Below are 22913 nucleotides of genomic sequence, written 5' to 3' on the forward strand. Positions count from 1 at the left end.
CTTGACTTCATTTATTTTTTATAGGATTTGATATATCACAAAAAAAATACTTCTGTAAATGTAATGAATCTGCTTTTTTGTTAAGGAATAATGAAATATATGATAATAGACTTGAAGTGGTTGCTTTTTAAACAAAATAAAAACTACAAATCAAAACTTGACGGTAAAGAAACTAAAGAGTAAATAGATATTTTGGTTCTTGACTTTTGACCCATTTTATAAATTAGTCCCTATCTTTTTGAAATATTAAAAATAATTTCTATCTTTACATAAGTTTTGCTAAATAATTTTTGCCATTAAATTTGAAAGTAATACCATTAATGAGGTGCATTGTTGGCAATTTTAATGACATATAGACTATCCAACGTGGCAAAATGACAACAATTTATATATGAAGGATGAGAAAAATGACAAACGGGTTCACCAGAACAAAGACCAAAACGAAAAACAAAAATGCAAAAACACAAAACAGCCACGAAAAAAAATCCTTCGCACAATAGGGCGATGAACACGAAAATAGGGCGATGCACATCTTCCATTGTGGCATTGGCAAATGGTTCTACTAAAAAATGTTGCTACTTGCAGACATGGAGAAATCAAAACCCATTAGGAAGAAGATGGAGTGAGGGGAGGAAAAAAATGGAGCGAGGGGTACAAATAAGACTGAGGAGAAACACACACTTAAGACTCCACCATGTTTGAATTGAGATGAGAGAAGCTTTAGAAACCCTAATTTGAGGAAGAAGAAGCAAGTGAAGAAGAAAATATTTAACAACTTTTTAGATTTTGCATCAAAATACAGTCTACGTGTCAAAATCTGGGACACTTTGTCATGTTAAATAGTCTATGTGGCATTAGAATTGTCAATAATGCACCTCACTAACGATGTTACTCTCAAATTTAACGGCAAAACCTATTTTGCAAAATTTATGCAAAGATATGAACTATTTTTAACATTTCAAAAAGATAAGGACTAATTTATAAAAGGGGTAAAATACCTATTTACTCGAAACTAAAACTAAAAGTTACTATATTTATAAAGAACAAAATTATGAGTAAGATTTAATATGAAATACTTTTTCAATAATATACCATATCGATTAACTTATAACATTTTTTTTGAGGGCCAAATATAAAATTTAAATTATACTATTTTTTAATTAGCATATTAAATGTAACCAACCACTAAAAAAATTTATAATAATTTATCACAAATAAAAAAATCATAATTATATAAATCATAATAAAACAAAATAAGATTATAATGATGTCGAGGAAAGAAAAGAGATTTAGTTTTAAAATTCATTGGAGCAATTCTAATGATACAAATATTTATTTTATTTAAATATCATATTTGAAGCTTTAAAAGTAAAATTGACACTAAAGTTTGGCAAGGCAAAATTTATTTTTTTAACCTAATAAAAACAATACATTCTCTGCTTCAAAATATGAAACAATATTCTTTCAATTCTTTTTTTTTTTAAGAAACATTTAGAAAAAAATAGAAAGCTTAAAATGGTTTATACTTTTTGGGACCTTATCTATCTTGATTTGTGATGATTGCTGCTCGTATTTTCATTGTGTAAAAAATAAGAAGCATCGTGGACATGTCTTGAAATGTAGTGCCAGCTAGAGGAAAATGCACAGTATGCAAAAGGTAAAAAAATATATTTTAAATAAATAAGTGAAGATGAAATTAAGAAAATAATAAAGCCAGCAATCTTATTTCCATGGTAAAAAAAGGTAAAAGAATTTTAAGTAACTTCTGAAAATAAGTTATAAATTGTATTAAAATAAGTTCGTATGCTTAGAAAAAAGAGTATATTTTGATCAAACTAGCTTACGAACACCTAGTCAAATAGTTCATAAGCTACTTTATAATATTTTTTTTGGAAATTTTAACATGTCATAAAGTTTTTTTCACCGTGAACAAAAATTGACATCACGGAGGAGCATTCGACCTTTGTTGAGCAAAAGTGGATCCTGGACAATGTTTTAGTGGCCACTGCTTCAGAAGTGCATTGCAGAGGACCAATCGGCCTTTGTTGAGCAAAGGTCGATCCTGGACAATGTTTTAGTGGCCACAAAAATAATTCACTACATGAAATGTAGGAGGAGGTGGCTCTGAAAATAGACATTAACAAAGAAAATGACCATGTTGACTAGGGCTATATGAGAGCGATTATGCTTAAGATGGGTTCTGATGTGAAGTGGTGAACTGAATGTCCATGTGCATTGAGTCAAGAAGGTAGAAGCTTGTGGGGATCTCCATGGGGTTGAGGATTTGTAGAGTTGCACCCGTGGTGAGTCACTTGTTGTTCGCGGATGATAGTTTTTTATTCTTCCAGGAAAATGAAAAGGAATGTTTGGCTATGAAGAATATCCTTCAAACATATGAGTGCTTTCTTATTGCCTGAGTCCATTGGTGATGAGATTCAGCGGATGCTCAATTCTTTCTATTGGGGTTCTAGACAAAGGAACAGGAGAGGGATAAACTGGATGAGCTGGATGTTGGGTTGTCTGGACTCACTATGTGGAATAAAGATACAAATGAAAAAATTCATTTTGTTTCACTTATTTAAATAAAAAAGAGTCTAATTAAGGTGAGAAAGGAACTCATCTGAGAGAGAAAAATAATTAAAAACATTAAAAGAGAAAGGAAAGAAAAATTATTGTGATTTTTGCGGAGAGAGTTAAATTGGATGAGGTGAAAGAATCTTACCAGAGAAATATGAGGTTTCAATAATCTAGCTATGCTGGGTAAGTAGGGGTGGAGGTTACTATCAAATCCTAGTACTTTGGTGGTCAAAACTCTAATAGTGAACCAGATGGTAGATGGGGTGGAGTCTGAAGGAGTTAATCTTTAAATGTGCTAGAGCCTTTTCTGACCAACATGGACAACTTTTCTTGATGATTTTATGGAGCATATGGAAGAGCCATAATGTTAAATTGTGGGAGAACAAAAAAGTGAGACCCCAAGGCAGATATCATGCATGGCAAATGAGGTTCTGGATAGTTGGAGAAAGGCAAATTAGCACATTGAGCATGCCCATGCTAGGAAGGAAACAGGAGAGATCCTGTTTGGAGAGCTCCTGAGACAGGTAGACTCAAGTGTAATGTGGACGCTTCACTGCATGCAGATCATGGGAGTATGGGGATGGGAATGTGCATTTGAGATGATAGAGGAGAGTTTGTTCGGGCTTGAACGAACTTCAAGAAGTTTCTACCTCTTCCCCACGAGACTGAAGCAGTGGCGCTACTGGAGGCAATTAAATGGTTAAAATAGTTGCATGTCGTGATCGAGCTAGATTGCCACCCAACTTCTAGTTTATGCAATAAACAACAGTAGGGAACATTTATGAGAGTTTGGAAGCATTGTTCAACAATGTAAACCCCTGTTAAATGTTGGTTAATTTGAAAAATCGAGATGATACTGGATAAATCTGAAGTCGTGTATAAACACTTTCAGATTGAATCAAATTTCGGGGCTCAACCAAAATTGTTCAATCGGATAAAATCAGAAGATTATAATTCAAGAGTTTTGTTTTGGTCTTGTATGTTTTTCACTCGTTATGCTTTCTGAACCAGAATGATTATTTATAATCAAAGAACAGGTGGTTTTTGGCGGTTGATGGAAGTTTTTTCTATTTTAAAAACTTCCGTTGATGGAAGTTTTAGTAACTTCCATGTAACTTCCAACCGTTGATGGAAGTTTTAGTAACTTCCAACCTTTGCCTAAACCGAACATTTCGTTATTACATTAAAACAAGCGTGCACTCTTATTTTAACATAATAAAGAGATCAATTACACTAAAATGTCCAACAAACCTCCCCCATTTTAGTGTAATTACCGATCAAATCACCAAAGTCATAACATACCACAAACTACTGCATAGATGAAATATCGTGACGATTGAATTTCATCTTAGCAAATTATACGTTTCAAATATTCGAATATCAGGGTGTCACTAAGGATTGAACCCTTTCTATTCATAATGAATACATGAAGATAATCTGCACAATAGTTTATAACATTACTCTTGCTCGACACTAGTTTTACTAGCCTGTGTCCCTATCCTTCATAAGCATATCAAAGCCAAGTCCCAGCTTCTTGAAGCGGCTAAACTTCATGCTTATATAGGTAGTCCTTTTCTTTCTTGCACCTGCAAATGCAATTTTTCAAAAGAACCATTGAGAAGTTATACTTCAACCTCCTTAACTTGCAGAACCGAACACATTCCTTTTGGGATACTTTCGATGATGTGTTCCAATCTCTACATGTTAAGCTTTCCACATTGAATTCAGCACCTAATGTCATATTAGATGGGAATTGGGTATCTTAACATAAGAGATTTCAGATGGACTTTAATCCTAATCCCACAGCCGACCTTTTCACGAGATCTCTACTTAACCCTTTGGTTAAATGATCGGCTAAATTATGCTGAGTTCTCACAGCCCTACATCCCCAAATTTTGAGATAACTCAAATTTGGTGTCTTTTTGTGCCAAAGTTCATATGGGGTAACCTTATTCCTTTTATTAGGAATTCGGTTCAACAAGTAACAGGCTGTCAACATAGCCTCACCCCAAAATCCTTCACTTAAACCCAAATAGGATAACATGGAATTCATCATTTCTTTCAAGGTTCTATTCTTCCTTTCGGTTACACTATTCTGTTGTGGTGTATAGGGAGCTGTAGTTTGATGTATTATTCCAGTAGATTGAAAATAAACCGGATCATAATACTCACCTCCCCTATCCGTACGAAGAGTTTTTATTAGCCCATTTTGATGAAGTTCTACCTCTTTCTTATAAATTTTAAATTTATCAAGAGCTTCATCTTTTGTATTTAATAAATATACATAACAATACCTTGATGCATCATCAATAAAAGTAACAAGATATTTTTTATGACCTAATGATGGAGTAGCATGAAAATCACACAAATCACTATGAATAAGGTCTAAGACTTTAGTCTCACTTTTAACATCCTTAAAAGGTTTCCTAGTGATCTTGGTCAACATGCAAGTTTTGCATTTTTCAATGTTCATATCAAAAGGAGGAATCATACTTGTTTTTGACATATCTTTTAATCTTTTGTAATGAACATGTCCTAATCTAGCATGCCAAATTTCTGATTTTGTCATATTAGTTATAGAACTACACGAGGCCATACAAACAGATTCATGAACAAAAGGAACATCAATGTTTAATTTAAACATTCCATTACAACGATAACCAAATCCAACAAACGAACCATGTCTTGACAAGATGTACTTGTCACTTTCAAGTACTTGCTTGAAACCACAATTATTTAAAACCATACCAGACAATAAGTTCTTACGAATACCAGGTACAAATAAGACATTATCCAAATACAAACTTTTTCCGGAAGTAAAAACTAAATTCACACAACCTAATCCTAGGATTGGTTCAGTTGCAACATTGTCCATCTTCACAATAGAGCCATCATCGATTGGTCTAAATTCCTTGAACCAACGACAATTATCTTTGCACACATGGCTTGTTGCTCCCGAATCAAACCACCAAGCAACGTCATCATCCTTGTTGCTTTTCAGGATCATTAGACCCACTTGGACCAGCCTTGTTCTTTCCTTTGAACACCCGGCAATCCCTCTTTAAATGACCAGGTTTTCCACACTTCCAACATGACAATTTTGTCTATTTGTTTGGACCTTTGTTCTTATTTCCTTGAAATTTTCGTTTGTTACCTTTAGCATTGTAATTTTGCTTAATTGTTCCACTTTCCTCTACCATATTAACGAAAGAGGAACCTGCTACGTTTTTATCATTGACTTTGTCAATTTCCTGAGCCCTCAGCGACTCCTCAATCATGAAATGACTACCGAGTTGAACCAGAGTCAACTCTTCCTTCTTATGTTTCAAGGTATGCTTGAAGTCTTTCCAATAAGAAGACAGTTTATCAATTATAGATGAAACTGCAATGGATTCATCAATTTTCAAATCATGTTGAGTAAACTGACCCAAAATCCGCAGCAGTTCATTATATTGCTCCATAACAGGCCTCGAATCAATCATTTTGTAATTAAAGAAATTACTAACTAAGAATTTGTTACTTGAGGCATCTTCTGCCATATACTTGGATTCAAGAGAGTCCCATAATTCCTTAGCAGACTCAACATTTTGATAAATATCAAAGAGAGAGTCAGACATACCGTTCAGAATGTGTCCACGACAAATGTAATCGTCGTTCTCCCATTTCGAATGCTTCCTTGTTTGATCCAGAGTTTCGTCTTCCATATACACCGACATTGGTGTACTCAGCACATACACCACATTCAATGTTGTCAAGAGAAAGTGCATCTTTTTCTGCCATCTTCTGAAATCCTACCCTTCAAACTTGTCCAACTTCGCAAACTTGCTTGTCATCTTCGAACTATCGTTCGTCATCTCGAAAGATTTGATTCAATCTTTTGTTGGTTAAATTTGAAAAATCGAGATGATACTGGATAAATCTGAAGTCGTGTATAAACACTTTCAGATTGAATCAAATTTCGGGGTTCAACCAAAATTGTTCAATCGGATAAAATCAGAAGATTATAATTCAAGAGTTTTGTTTTGGTCTTGTATGTTTTTCACTCGTTATGCTTTCTGAACCAGAATGATTATTTATAATCAAAGAACAGGTGATTTTTGACGGTTGATGGAAGTTTTTTCTATTTTAAAAACTTCTGTTGATGGAAGTTTTAGTAACTTCCATGTAACTTCCAACCGTTGATGGAAGTTTTAGTAACTTCCATGTAACTTCCAACCTTTGCCTAAATCGAACATCTCGTTATTACATTAAAACAAGTGTGCACTCTTATTTTAACATAATAAAGAGATCAATTACACTAAAATGTCCAACATTAAATTTGTTGCCAAATGTTAGGATTGGCATTGGGAGGAGACAAACAAACATGGTTGCTCATAGTTTAACTAGGATTTCATGTTTACATGCTAGTCCCAAGGTTTTTAGCAGGATACCCAATTGTATTGCTGATTACATTTTAAGGGAAATGAACCAAGCCTTTTGATTAAAAAAAAAAAAAATTGGCATCACGAAAGTAAATTAACTTTCAAGGAATCAACACCTTGCAAATAATTTTAAAAGGTATGTTAGTTCATTAATTTTAAAAGGCTTAATCACTTTTGGTTCATTATGTTTTACACATTTTTATTTTGGTGCATTAAGTTTTAAAAGTTTTATTCTCATTCTTTATGTTTTTAAAATGTATTATTTATTATTTTTTCAATTTTTCATTAAAAATATTAGTATTCTGTTAATTTTTAAATTTTAAAAAAGGAGAAAAATGATACATATATTTCAAAAATATAAAAAACCAAAATGAAACGTTTAAAACTTAATGTAGTAAAGTGAAATAACTACAAAACATAATGATTCAAAAGTGACATTAAATCTTCTAAAATAATTAATTTTACGTAGTGACGACTAAAAATCATCACTATCTTTATTTTATTTTTTAACAAAATAAACAATTTAAAAAAATCATCATCTCCTCGAATCTAGTCCAGATATAAAAAGGTTAAAAATGAAGTACCACACAGATAAAATGATGTCAATACATAATCTTCCTAGAACCATCGAAAATTCTTATATTCTTCACTGAAAAATCAAAACCTTTCATATGTTATTGGGAATAGAAATAGGAGACATTAGAGTAAGAGTTGTTTTCGATAAAAAAAAAAAACAAAAGCATGATCCTAAATTGTCAAATAACCCAATTTAGAACCAGAAAGTCACAATGTGTCTCTTTGTGAGGTCTACGACCAAGATCTCCACTATTTGTGCATGGTTGGGCCAATCTAACATCCACAATTGGGTCGGACAAAGACAAACAACACAAAGAGGGGCCAAATGGTGTATTTCATTGCAAGATGATTTTTACTAACCCGATTGGTTAAACCTCATCCACAATCGGATATTGTTGGTCTTCTTCTTGACCTTCATCAACACGCTGCTACTGGATGCGACAATGAGATGATTGTTGTTGTTAGGTGAAACGATAATTCTAGATGTGTAGGGAGGTTGTGGGAGAGACAAAAAGAGGGTAGGACAACAGTCTTTTTGGGATTGACGGGAGGAAAAAGTCTCTTACTAGTGTTAGAGAGAATAATTGGTGAATGAATTTATTATTGTTATTAAACTATTAAATTCAATGAATGAATAAATAATGATAATAATAATAATACCAAGCGAAGTAATTGCAACATAAATGGATAAAAAATGACATTAAACCATTTTAAAATTTTAAAGTTAATAAAACACTAATGTTTCTAATATAAAATTGAAAAAAAATATTAAAATGATGTATTTCAAAAACATAAAAAATCATAAAATTTTTAAAACTTAATATATCAAAATAAAAATAACTACAAAGTATAATAAACTAAAAGTGATATTAAGTTATTTTAAAACTAAGCTATATTATTTTTGTAAATAAAAAACTTATATTAGCTAGGTAAGCATGGATATTTAATCACCATTACTACACGACCGTGGTGCCAAGTGATACTACTCATTCACGGAGTATGCTCATTCACCCCTACTGTCAAAAAGGTTTTAACTTCAAAAACAGTGCCCTCACCTCACTCCTCATTCTCCTCTCATTACTCTAACCGTTCGATTATTTCAGTTTGAATATAGAATCTAATCAACCTATTGATCGAGATCCCCAACACTCTTTTTTTATTCAACACTAACATGCTTTAACATACTCTATTTGCTCTCATTTATATAAAAAATTTGTTTTCATATTTATTAATAAAATTAAAACTTTGTTAAATTATATCATTCCTATTTAAAAAATAAATATTTTATTAAACTATCTTTCATTCTAACTTGATATCAAACATAAGTTTCCTATTAAATTAAAGATATTTTAAAAATAATTTTATTAAATAAAAAAATAGTTGAATTTTGCTTGTATCTCATTCTCATTTCTTTTGATATTTATGGCCACTCTTCGTTGGACATGGATTAAGAAAATTTAATGGAACTAAAAATTATTATATTTAAAGGTATATCTAAAAAAATTTCATAAAATAAAGAATGTATACATATAAGTTAAGATAGCTTGAATGAGAAAACTACATTTACATTATTTTAATAGATCAACAATACTAAATAGATAAAATTGATTTTTTCTTCCTAGTATATGATCTGATCCGATCAGACATACACCCTAATGCATGTTTCTCAACGCTGAAGCATCCCGAATAGTTGAAGATTTTGTGATGTTTTGGGTTGGATTAGACTTTAAAATCCTAAAATATCAATTATTTAGAGAAAAAAAGGAGTTAAAACACCAAAAAAATATAAAAAGAATATAGTATTTGAATTTTATTTTTTACTTATAAAAGATAATGAAAGAAGTAAAGCACCTCACATCAGTCAACAATCTTTAAATATAATTAAATTAAAGCGAAATAAAAATATAAGTAAACACAATTCTAATAAATTAATTCTATTTCATATTCTCAAGTTAAAAAAAGTAAATACTAGTGCTAAACAAAATGAGGTCAATCAAATTTGAGATAATTCATTACACCGTCTATGTAAAAGTTTTTTTACCAACCCAAGTGGCTAAGTTACCGAGACCAGTGTTACCGTGACAACAAGCATGAGTAAGACTATATTTTAATTTTTAGAATCTTAGACCATTAATTAAGTTTTTTTTTTTTAAAAAAAATATTATATAAAAATGTAAAAAAATCATAAACAACATAATATTTTACCTTTCAATAAAAATAACATATGCATAGCTTAAAAGCCTATGGATTGGGAGGTAGTAGTATAAGAGTATAGGAGAAGCAATAATAACCTGGGCGAAGAAATGTGGCAACGTTGTTGTCGGGACAAGGACAAGGGAAGAGCTTAGCTTCCATCCATGGCAGAGTACGAAAGCAGCATCCAGCACCAGCACCACTCGAAAGAAACAGCCTTCCAGGCCCTGAACACCATAATCCAGCTCCACTTCGAGAAGAAGCGTGCCATCGACCTCCAGAAGAAGGAGCTCTACAAGCTCTTCCAGATATTCTTCATCTTCCTGGCCCTGGCCCAGTCCCCCTGCCTCCAATGCCGCCCCTGATACCTATTTCGGAAAGTTTAAGAGGAATTGGGCTCTGCATTTCGGCTTCTTGATCTTGATCTACGCTTTTATGATCTCTTCCTCTGTCGTTCTTCTTTGCTTTTAATTTCCACTTCAGTGTTAGTTCTGGAATCAAATCCATTCTCTTATCATTCGTTCTGTGCATTTTTTATTTATTTTAGTCATTAACCGAGAAACGGTTAGATCCGTAGATTGCTAAGGCCAGTCAAAAGGTCTATATTGCTTTATAGTAAGTAGCCTATGATTATGAGTATATTCTATTCTCTTTTGTTTGAAAAGAATGCATCTTTGAAACTTGAAAGTGTTAAGGAAGAGAAATGATTTTTTTATGTGGTTAATTTTGTTTAAAATGTCAATTGCGGAATTCGAATCCAGGACTTCAATTGGTATTTGTCAAAAAGATTGAATCAGCTTCTGTGGTGAGATTCTTGCTGCATTACACCGTTCTGTGTGGAGAGTAATAGAGCACATAAATCCACACACTTACTGCATTACACAAGAAGGAACTAACCCCACGCCCCATTGGTTGTCCCCAAACACTTTCTCAAGAGCATCTTATGATCTTTCTTTTGTAGCCTTCAAATATCATAAAAAATATATCTTTTGTGTGCTTGTCTTTTGCCAAACTAGTGCAACGAAACGAGCAATGAATGAGGCAATCTATCTCAAATTGGTGTAAAAGAAACCACTTTTTAAGCTATGAATCACTTCAACTTCCATATCGATACATTTAAGATAGCGTTTACTCAATCTGTTACGAATTAATGCATAAATTCTGTTCTATATTTAATACATTGAAAATAGAATTTAATTTTAATAATTTCTCGCATTATCAATCCATTAAAAAATATTCTATAATTTTAAAATAATTGATTATAAAAATCAACAATTTTAAAAAACCTTTACACTATTAAATGAGTGTAAGTCTGTAACAAACCTTTATATTGTTACTATATTCTAATTAAGTTTTTAAAAATAAAACAAAAATAGACATGAAATTATTATAAACATAACGAAAGGAAAAACATGATTGTTCCATTGCATTCCATCCTGATTCTGTTAACAAATCCGCATGAGATGATCATTTTGCTTTGTAGTAATTACTCTTTAAAAAATGTCTAATGATCATCAAATCACAAGATATAACTCTAAGGGAGAATCCCATAGTCGGAAAATTATATTTGCGTCAAAAAATTAACTTCTTTTCCACTAAGAGAGTGCAATTATGACCTTACTGTGAATTAAATGCCAACCCAAAATAATAAATTTAATCGTACAACATTGATCAATTGAGATGGATATCTTTACTGACTTGAAGCTGTAACAAGCCACCTAAGATGGGGCGAGAGCATTGCATAATGTTTTGTATGCATTTACACACAGTTTGAATTTTTCTTCAGCCATTGCCTGCCATCACATAAAGGTAAAGCGCAAACATGAGACCAGATAGCACACTTACAATAACCCAAAGATGAAGAATGAAAGGTGACTTTTGTTGTGCTCAAAACACCTGATATAATTTTTTACAATTCGCTATTCAGAGTGTAACCTATATTTGTCATTCATCCTTCATATATGAAAATAAATTTTCAGTTGTCCCTTTGCAAACATAGAAAACCATTGACCATCAGAGCTGCCTACAATCGATGGAAAACCAGTAAAAATGAACTACATTCTCAAGTTTTGTGCTGAATTCAAGCAATTTGAATCTTCTTTTCATTTTTTAATAAAAGAATGTGCATATACCACAGTCTAAACAGAGATGCACAATACCTATTTGCTGAAAAACCCATCAAAGACATTCGTTACTTCCCATTTTTTTTCCTTCTTTTTTGAAGGGCTGGTTAACAATTTCCAATTTTTAGGGAGACTTTTTATCAATATCAAATTTTAAAAATAACCTACTAAAAAAATTATAGGTAATGATCAGTGAATATTATCCATTGATGCAAAATTCATTTTAATCAATGCAGATATTAGTAGGACTAGTAGTGCACCCTTTATGAGAGGGTGCACCATAAAAGCCACCAGACAGACACAGATGGCTATTTATCCATTGTTCATAAATGTCATAGAAAGTATATAATGCCAATTCTACAGTACTTGTCAACTACTTTTGTGCCTAAAATATATTCATCAAGAGGGTCAACACAAATGGTAGTTCTGGATGGATTATACTTTACACCTACACCCAAGAAGACAGTTTGTAGGTGATACTGAGTTTCGAGTAGGGAGGGTTGGCTGTCAACCTAACATATGAAGTTGTCAATTGTCATACATAATGCCCCTTTCAATTCCAAGTTTCTAACATGTATTTAAGATGCAAATTGGTCAAAGGAATATTTCAAACTCACCTGGGAAGGGCCCTGATGCTTATCAGGATGCCATTTTAAAGCTGATAACCGGAAACTACAAGGGAAATAAACATATATTAGCAGTTTATGATGTATATATTATCTTTATGTCTGGTAAAAGGTCTTGCACCGAACAGAAATGCTGAAGCACTTACGCATTTTTAACATCTTCAATCTTTAATGGACCTGTTGGAGGCAGACCCAGAACAGTTCTATCAGAACTTGATCCTTCACAACAAGAGTCATCATCTTCATGCTCAGTATCACTTTCATTTTTCCACTTGTTTGTCCTATTTGAATGTTCCCTCCATTCAAACCCAGATGTGGAATGTTCAGAGGAAGAACTTCTCCAATCGTTGAAGGACCATGTATACCATTTGTTACCAAATGTTGCCTGGAATATTTGCTCAGTATGGCCGTCAAAGTCCTCGGAGAAACTTTCTCTTCTGATTTTTCCTGAGCATATAATGGAGATCAGTGGTTAGGAAAGTATGCAAATGTTATTTTAAAGAAACATTCACAAGGAAGTCCCAGATGGCATAACAAAACATCTTCAATCTATGCTCAGATTATTTAGTACTCTGCAATGATGAAATAATAAATTGTAATCACTACATGTGCCAATTTTTTTTTACTATAATGACTATACTTTAAACCTAAATATATTGCTAGAAAAGTGTACTTTCCTTCATAAACATCCATTAAAAATAATTGAATGAAATACATATATTTCCTGAGATTTGAAACATTACAAATGTAACTCAAAATGGGGTAAATTAGGAAAACAATCTTTGCCTACGAAATAAGGGTTGGCCTTTTCATTTTAATCTATAAATGTTGGTGATGTTGAGGGTGGGTTGGGGAAGAAGTGATGGGGAAAAAAATGAAGGAACAAACTAAAAATGTGAACTACAAAGAACTCACGTTTACTTTTCTTTTGTGGTTTTCCACCAGAATGTTGACCAGATTTTGGTTGACCAGACTTTGGTTGATCTTTATTGGAAAATCTACCTTGGTATCCATACTTTTCCTAGGAGGAAGTATAAAACATTGTCATTGTCAATTGTTGACGGTTAGCAATTCCAATGCATACAAATAGAACACAATGTAAGGTATCAAGTACAAGCAAAAACATCTTAGAAATGTGTGAAAAAGAATGAGAAGCATTTTTAGATAAATGTGATTTAATTCCTTAACATCTCTATGATTGTTAGCTGGAGGGGGAGAGGATAATTCTCCAGCCATTGCTCATGGCATATCAGGGAGACAAGTCTTACTCTACTTCTAAATGAGATTGAAATTGATTGACAGGCTATACTCAGCATGTAGGTTTTAGTTAGTTTTAATTGCAACTAGAACAATAGGCAACACTATGCATACAAAAAACCACAAATTATCGACACAAAAATACCTATCATTCATACAAATAGCCAAAAGGCAATTTGACTCATATGGTAAATGCTTTGGATCCAACAATGAAGTTTGTGATAAAACTATGTAAGAGTGATTTGACTCATACCAGTATAAATCAATCCCTCCCTCCTCTTTCTCTCTCTCTCTCACACACACATGTGGGGTTCGTTAATATACTCTCACTCTTTTTTCATAAAGAGTTTGTTATCAAGCTATACACATGTACTCTTTGGATTTCCCATCCAGCACGTGTTGTCTACAGGCTATTATTTATCATGAGTTCATGAACAATTCATGGAGAAAGTCCCATCTAAATAGTGCAAAATTTTTACTCCAAAAGCCACTAGTTCACACACTTTTAGTCCATCTCTGTTTAATCCACACACACAAATCCTCACCCAGAATTTTTTTAGCAAACACAGGGACAGTAAACAATATAACAGGAATTAGTGATCATAACATAAAATAACAAAGTTTCTCAACATTAAGATCTTAAAAAACATACCTCAAAAGAAAATTTAGAGGCTCCATTATTGTAAAGAAGACTATTGAGAGCTTTCTTTGCGTCAGCACGCTTCTGACGTGTAATAAATTTTATGTGATTCTGAAATTCACATTTCCATCCTCAGTAAAGCAACAATATTAATAATTATATTGATGTCAAACAAGCAGCAGAGTTTTCCCCATAACAGTTATATGAAGTAAAGTAACACATGGGAAACATAATTATGTCAGTCCTAAACTACATGCTAAACAAATTTCCATCTGAATTTCTTAAGAATACAATAGATATTGCACATCAATAAAAAATCTTATAGCATCTAATAGTTAAAAACTCCCTTGAGCTTGAGAAATGAAAAATCAATACAATCTGATCATAGGAGTGCAACCCACTCTAATACATGCAAGACTAAAGATTTGTTCAGCAATAAATGCAAGCTTGCACATAATTTTAGTACTTGGCAAAAAAAATTCATGAACCATAACAGTGCAACAATTGATTCTGAAATTCCTTGTATTTGTAAACAGAAACAATAAAAGATGTCATATGTTAACTAAGCACACTCAATAGTCAAAGAAAACAGGAAAAGATACCGAATATAGTACAAAATGTGAATATATCTTTCCTTCTCTCAACCCTTCCCTGATTTTCTTTTAAATTAGGGCTTGAATCCATTATCTACAAAGGGAAATAGCAGTTTCACTGCATGTCTAATTTAAGGGGTAGAAAATCTTCACCATACAGAAACAGCTTAACAGGTACCAGCTAACTTAGGTGTTGTCATGTGTGAATGTGTACAAGAGGCATTCAACTGGACGTGCCCAAATTGCTGCCCTCTCTCTTTGTTTTGTTCGGACATCAGATATTTTCATATTAGGAAATTCTGTAGAAATTTTGATCTAAAACTCTCACACTGTTCAATGATTGTCCTAGATAAGGATCATTAGAAAATAATTTGAATACTGTTCACAAGTGGATTTTGAAAATAATTCACCACAGACAGCTGGAAGCGTGGACAAATTGAATCTATCAATAACAGCATAGCATATATTTCTCCAATTCAGAATGCATGAGGCTTCATGATCAATTGATCATCAACATATACTAGTTTTCCTTGTATAAACCGGTTTACATGATGGAGAAAATTTAAATTACCAACAATACAATGTATGGTATAATACTTTACAGTGTTAGAACCCATATAATGATCGGTTTGATAAGCTTCTTATATTTATATAAAAAAAAAGAAGATCAAAACATATGTGCTAGATCACCTAAGAAAAAGAGCCTATATATTACTTTTTTTTTTCCCTTCAGTTATATGCTCCAATGCATACCTTAGATGGTTGTTGACCTTTTTTTACATCCTGCAAGTAAAAAAAATAAAAACATTGTATTAATTTCCAAGCTTTGTCATAGTTAGTAAAAAAATTAATCACTTATCCAAGAAGAAATGAGAACATAAACAACCCAAACTATAAAAGATGATAGACAAACATTTGTTTGTATATCATGTAATGTAAAAGTCTCTCATCTTGTCATATATTGACACCAACACGAAAGCAAATGACCTTTTGGAAATCAAAAAATTTTAAAATAGAAAAAGAAAAAAAAAAAACTTACGGAGTTGAATTTGTTGTTCCACTTCTGACAGGAACAAGGAGTGGAATGAAACTGGGAGAAATGCGTAACAGAGGCAATAACGTGAGTCTTTAGAGATGACAAGTTTCGCCATCGTGCTAATTGCATATTGAAGGAGGGAGAAAGCGCTTGCTATGGGCATGAGTCAGGATGCAACCAAATTTGAAGGGATCTGGAGCTAACGTCGTCGTTTCGAAAGGAGTTTTTTCGGGGGTTGACGTAAGGCCACAACTACCTTCTCGTTTCTTTCTGGCTCTCCTACATCATAGGAATCATGGAATGAGCAGGCTAAAGCCCACAGGATATGAGCCTTAAAATTGTATTTTTTGTTGGCAATTAAAAGTTACACCCTTATTACTAGAAACACCCACTTTTCAATTTACTTGCAATTTTATTTTCTTTTTCAGTATAAACAAACATCTTAACACTATATGTACCCAAAAAAACATCTCAAAACTAATGAATAGTTATTTCATGAATGTTTAACCAATGATATTTTTTTACTTTCTACAACTATTAGTGTCAGCAGCTAAATTTTTTTCCCCAAAAACCAATTAATTAATATTGAACATTTTATTATTGATTTTAATATCTTATAAGATTGAAAGAAGTTCCAAACACCTCTAAAATTGGTTTTAAAAGAGCATTATAAATTCAAATGATACGAAATCAATTATAAATATTAAAAACATTTTACCTTTTTTAAGAGAAAAAGTTTAACATGTTAAAGTAATATGATATGTTAATGTATTAATCAAATATTCCTTTTAAGTAATCAAAGTTTTAAGCAATAACAATTGAATTGTGTGAATAAGCAAACAAAACTATATTTTAATTTCAAACATTTAAACGTTAGAAAATAAAGTATCATATTTAAGTGTTTTTTTATTAGCATTATCTACAAAGTACTATTTTTATCAATTCAAGGTAACGTACGCTAACTTTCAACAAAAATAATTTTTAAAAATATTAATTTAAAATACATAAATTTGTAGAATTTAATATAAACACACGCATAAGAGAACTCTCTTAATTATCAATATTCATTCACTCGTTTGAACGGAATACCTGAAAGTTCGCATGTGTTTCCAAAGAGTCCATTTTGAAAAGGTTGCGGGGAAATTTGCAATATTAAACTATTTCCTTTTGGTAGAAAAATCGAAAGATGAGATTCTATAATACAGATTTATTTAAAAATTAGAGTGCTTAAATAATAGATACACCACTGAGATTTCAAATCCATATGCAAGTTCATCAAAGCATAAATATGTCACCCCACATTTCTAATTATGCCCGTTTTCATTTTGGCGAAAGGATTGAGCAACCAACATTAGACTAACATATGCACTTAATTAATGGAATAAAGAGGTGCAATAATCCATATATTCCATTTCATATGGTTGAACTGAAGCCATAACTTGCAATGTTTGTAATACAATCAAGTGGAGCTACTTTTAACAGGGGAATGAATACCTGTGTGTTTATCTTTTATTTTATAGACAGCTGACTGGAGCTGTTATTCTAGCCTTGATAATTGAAAGGTATACAAAGGATATGATTTTTCTGCCTTTTTTTTCCCTTTCTTTTAGACTTAATTCCGCTTTTCAGTCCCAATTTTGATTTTTTTAAAGAATTTTACGCTCCAATAAATTATACTGATACATTTTACCCACATTCTTAAAAATATTGTGGATTTTACCTCCTCTCAAATCTCCTTTAAATTTCAAACGACATTAATAATTTCTTAACGATATTTAACTGCCACTAAACAGACATAATTAACATGAGTGTTTTTAACATAGTAATAGGTAAAAGCCGCCACTATTATTAATGACGCAAATGTCTCGAATCAAAGCCAGCAGATGGCGAGATTCATCCACCAGGAAGTTGAGGAATAGGCGAACTAAATTTTTGCCTCTGCTTAAGAGGTATTACTACTACAAAGATGATTCTACATTGATTCTAAAATACTTTTAACAACAGTTTTGTTCACGGTTTCATGGGTTTAATATATTTTGTTTGAAATGCTTTTAACTTTATCTTTCTGTTAAATTTAAAATACCTTTAATATTTGTTAGGTTTTAATAGGGTGGTAACAAGTTATATTAGATTGGATTAATTCGGGTAAGGTTTATTTTTTTATGACAATTAGAATCAAACTAATTAAGATCATATTAGTTTTGTTCAAGTTATCGGATTGTAATTAAAAAATATATTATTATATTTTTCAAATTTTTATCTCTACTCAATAAATATTTTATATAAATATTGAATTTTATGTTAACGAAAGCTAAAAGTATATTTTCAATAAATAATTAATCATCTATTATATGAAAAAATTATAATTATTTACTGCATGAGTATCACTAATTTCTGTTTCCAATATATAGTGAAAAAATGCATAATAAACATGACCAATTTATGACATTTGGTAACACTAAATAAAATCATAAAAAAAAGACCTTATGACATCAATAATAATCATATATATATATATATATATATATATATATATATATATATATATATATATATATATATATATATGTGTGTGTGTGTGTGTGTGTGTGAACAAAATATAAGAAAAACAATAATCAAATGAAATTTTGTGGTAGCATTCAGTTAGCACACGTATCAGGGTAAAGTGATAAAATTAAGTGCGTGGAAGTAAATGATAAGAACTGAAATAAGTGGGTGCAAATATATAAAAATAGAAAAAATAAAATATAAAAATACAAGCTTTTATTCAAAAAATTTATTAAAATAAATAAATTATTGGTCCTTCTGAATTTTGAATAACCTCAGGAGCCATCCAAAATGGTGTTCCTCCAAAGGTCTGTAGTTATCAAACAATTAGCATATCCAGCCAAAATGAAGTGCACTAATTAATATTATCATTAATTAAATATGTTTACCTTTCTCCTTCATATAGCTCTTGTTAACTGTGCAGATAAACCAAAATCTGCAACCTGTAAAAAAGTCATTAAATCTAAATTTACACTATGCAATTACCATTTCACATTTATGGTAAAGTCTAGTGCTACAATATCAAGATGAAGAAGTTGCTCGATAAATAATAAATAAAGAATTACAGAGGTTAAAAAGGAAGATGATAGCTAAATCAAGTAAATAAGCCCAAAACCAATCGAAATATAAATTTCCTACGTCCACTCCTCAAGAAAATTAACAATAGAGTTCAATCCAGCATGGATAACAAGTTCAGGTTCTGAAAGCATCCAATTGAAAAACCTAAGATATGATTTCCATTCTAAATTGACAAATTCCATGTACAGAGGGTTTGATCATTGAAGCCTAAAAATTGTACAAGGCAGTTGCAACCACAATAATATTTGTGAGTGTACACATTTTGATTCCCTCCAGAAAGAATACACTCAATGATTAATTCATTATTTATACATGATTGTTATAGTTTAAAGTTGTAGAGTTGTCGACACAGAAGTCAACAGTGCATATAGTCGATAGATATAATACGAATACAATATTATTTATATGCTCATTTCTCACGCAACATGAATTCAGATGGAACAAAAATTATATTATACCATTATTTTCCCTTACATGTTACATCTCATTTTTTTCCCAGTCATTTATAATCACATCTATCATTCTCTGCTCCTTTTATTTGTTTCTTTTCATTTCTCTCTTTCTACGGCTCAGATAAAAAAATGAGATGTATTTGGACCATTTTCTGATCAATTTGAAATGTTCAAATTTCAAAGTCAAGGTCCTCGATTGAGACTTAACCAACCCAATCCACAGCCATGTGATCAGTTTATTTACGTACACCACAATCTAAGTGACCAAACCCACAACAAAGGCAGCTAATATGGCACTTCAACCCATGCAGCCTCACTTTGTGGTGGTTCCACTATTTGCTCAAAGGCCACATGATCCTCAGATATGACCGAGCAAGCTGTTTTTTTTTTTTTTTTAACTTCTAGTCAAATTATTGAACTTTGGAAAATCAATATTACTTAACAATAACAAAATATATTTCCTTTTTTTGCTAAAATCATATTTGACTTGAGACAAAATTAATACCAATATTGACAATTAAAATAATGTATATTTTCACCATGTTAGAGTGCTAAAAGAATTAAAAAGCTATTGACAATTAAAATAGTTTCTCAAACCACACCAAACTAAAAAGATATTGACAACTCAACCAGAAAATACCGTATATTTTGGCCTGACCACTTTGTCATTTGACAGTGCAAGGCACAGGGAGCAGCCTAAATTTACTAATTACTACTAATAAGAAAAGGAAGCCAAACCATGTTGAAAATATTTTTATTTAAATATCATTTTGAGGATACGACAATCATTCTCTCTCACCCACCAATGATATTACCTTTTCTTCCTAATTGAAATGAAAACAATGTTTAAACAGAAATGAAAAAAAACTAATAACTTAGTTAGGAAAATGATTGGCACAGGAATTTCAACAAATAGGTGGAATGCATAAAGTTTCATGAAAAAGTGAGAAAAAAAACTTATTCACTTGAAGAACTCAAAGGAACTGAGAGGTCCTCATCACCATCAGGGGGGCCAGCACTGGACTTCCTTCCTTCTTTCAAAGCTTTTCTTATTTCGGCGGCTTTCCACACTGCATATTTTTGTTTCTGCTCTAGCTGTAAAAGAAACTCAAAAAAGCATTAAACATACAAACGTAAATAATGGGAGAATAAAAAGCACCTTACGAATGCACCTTACGATGTCGTCACAGGAGGGGTTCAGCTGCCAAAAAAGAGATCTTAAGGCCCTTCCTTGAAAGATTCACGTTTGTGCATCAAAACCACCTCCTTCATCAGCCTCGTCGTCCCGGAGAACGGAAACGTCACCGCTTTCTTGGTGCGGGAAATCGCGACATAGATGGTGGGGAGGCGTGTCGGGGGCGGTGGGCCAAGCCAGGGGAGGGGATGATACTGGTGAATGGGTTTCAAGGTTGGAATTGGGAAAAAAAGTGAGTTTGGCTTATCTTATCACTTTTCATTGATTGGTTGTTCAGAAACCAAAGCATTAAGAGTGGTGAAATCCGAAGCGTACGAGTAGAAGATTATAGATTTTATCTATTTTTATTTTTAATAATTATGTAAACAATTTATCATTTTTTTATGTAATTGTTTTTTTTTTTCAACTTTCCATTTATATTTCAACTTAATATGATATTGCATATTAAATGTATGCATTAAAATTTATTACGACTCCCCAAAATTTTAGTTCAAGCTCTGCCACCGCAGTAAAGGGCCATTGCTTCGGCAATCTGAGGTTGGAAGCATGAAAGGGTCAAAAGAGGTTGCAGCAGCCATTATTACCTCTCCTAAGTTAAGGAATTGTCAAAGACTAGAGTGTTTCTGCAACTCCAAATCATATACAGAATTTCAAAAACCTTGACAGTGCTGTGAACATCACCAACTTGCATAATATGGCTCAACCAAGCAGGAAATGAGTCTTGTTCATCTGTTTCAATTCTCACGGCAAGGGTTACCGATTCAGCAGTTTTGGTTTCATGGTTATATATATTGGTGGAATCATCTAAAAATGACATGAGACTTCGAATAATTGTGTAGTATTTGATGAATATCAGTGCTTTGCACTTTTTTCTTCAATTGACCAAATGTGATTTTCGAAATAAACTATTAACCTGTGACATTATTTCCTGTTTCTGTCGCCTCCAACTTCCGTGGTTTATACAAAACAAAGCGAAATGTAATAAAAAAAAATATTGTGTGAGGATATAAATTATTCAAAATAAAATAACACCTTACAACCCTATATATTATGATGGAAAGATAATTCTAATTAAATTCTTATAAAAAAATTTGTAATGAAAACATATTGTAAGAGAATATAAAATTATTCAAAATAAAATAATGCCTTACAATCCAATATATTGACTCCTTGTTTTTGGCCTAAAAGGAGTGAGTAAACATTTACATTTAAATTCGCTCTTTCGCACATTTCCCAGGCTTAAAAGAGCTTTGATGTTATGATGGTATTTGTTTTTGGCAAAATTTTGACAACACTCTGGAAGAATATATTTCCTCTTTTCGCATATCATCGCAATCTCATGACTCTAATTAATCCGATGATGCTTGCTCCATGTCTAATGTGGCTTTTGGCATGTGCTCTCTGTTCTTTCCCCACAATACGCTGTATAGTCCTAGAATCAATACGAAGCCTCCTAGAAGACTGATCAAAGCAATAACTGAATTAATTAATCGGTAATTTTAATTTAAAGGAGAGACTAATACATTGTCACGTGTATTTTTAGATTGATTATATTCCATCACAATAACATATTACATATAACACATGATAAGTGCCTTGTGCAGGAAGGAATTAGACCGATCCGAGTATTGAATTAGAGTAAAACTTGATAAATCAATTTGCAATTTATAAATAGGAATTAAACTTTGAAAAATTTATTAGTGGAACTAAGTTGTACCTTCCCAAACTGATTATCTCACCCAACACAGCTACAGACGCAAAGATTGTAATAATGAGAGCCAATGGAGTTGACATGACTAGAAACACGGGTCCTTTCTTTTCAATGACCCATGTTTATAAATAATATGTGACACCCGTCACCATAATTCCCTATCATGACAAATTAATTGCGATAAGTCTAGGGATTATAAATCTATGTCTACCACATATGTATATAGAGAGATAAAAGTCATGAATTAATCAATTTAATTGGGAAGATTAAGAGGATTACACAATATAGTACGGCGAGGAGCGTGACATTCCAACCTAACTTCCATTGGTCAATGTCCCTTTCTACAACCTAACTTTTGTTGATATGGCAAAAATGTGTTAACTTTTG

The 22913-nt window shown here is 32.0% G+C and overlaps 1 protein-coding gene and 1 pseudogene across 5 annotated transcripts; one reads left to right on the forward strand and one right to left on the reverse strand.

The window, feature by feature from the left end:
- The first annotated feature begins 9828 nt into the window (after window positions 1-9828).
- Window positions 9829-10287, forward strand: LOC114410120 (annotated as a pseudogene).
- A 1009-nt stretch (window positions 10288-11296) lies between these two features.
- Window positions 11297-21214, reverse strand: LOC114410121. 5 transcript variants are annotated; one of them, XM_028373908.1, is made up of 10 exons: window positions 20798-21212; window positions 20586-20715; window positions 18979-19032; window positions 16046-16321; window positions 15760-15789; window positions 14426-14524; window positions 13432-13537; window positions 12663-12963; window positions 12508-12562; window positions 11297-11560 (listed from the first exon to the last, which is right to left on the reverse strand). In XM_028373908.1, the coding sequence occupies exons 4-10, from the start codon at window positions 16169-16171 to the stop codon at window positions 11486-11488; spliced, it is 792 nt and encodes a 263-aa protein (XP_028229709.1). In that variant the 5' UTR covers window positions 16172-16321; window positions 18979-19032; window positions 20586-20715; window positions 20798-21212; the 3' UTR covers window positions 11297-11485. The 5 variants fall into 5 exon arrangements, with proteins under 5 accessions (XP_028229709.1, XP_028229710.1, XP_028229708.1 ...); XM_028373909.1 differs by having other exon boundaries at window positions 20622-20715; window positions 20793-21212; XM_028373907.1 differs by having other exon boundaries at window positions 20793-21212.
- Between the last annotated feature and the right edge of the window lie 1699 nt (window positions 21215-22913).

The sequence above is a fragment of the Glycine soja genome, chromosome 4, assembly GCF_004193775.1.
Source record: "Glycine soja cultivar W05 chromosome 4, ASM419377v2, whole genome shotgun sequence".
Classification (NCBI taxonomy): domain Eukaryota; kingdom Viridiplantae; phylum Streptophyta; class Magnoliopsida; order Fabales; family Fabaceae; genus Glycine; species Glycine soja.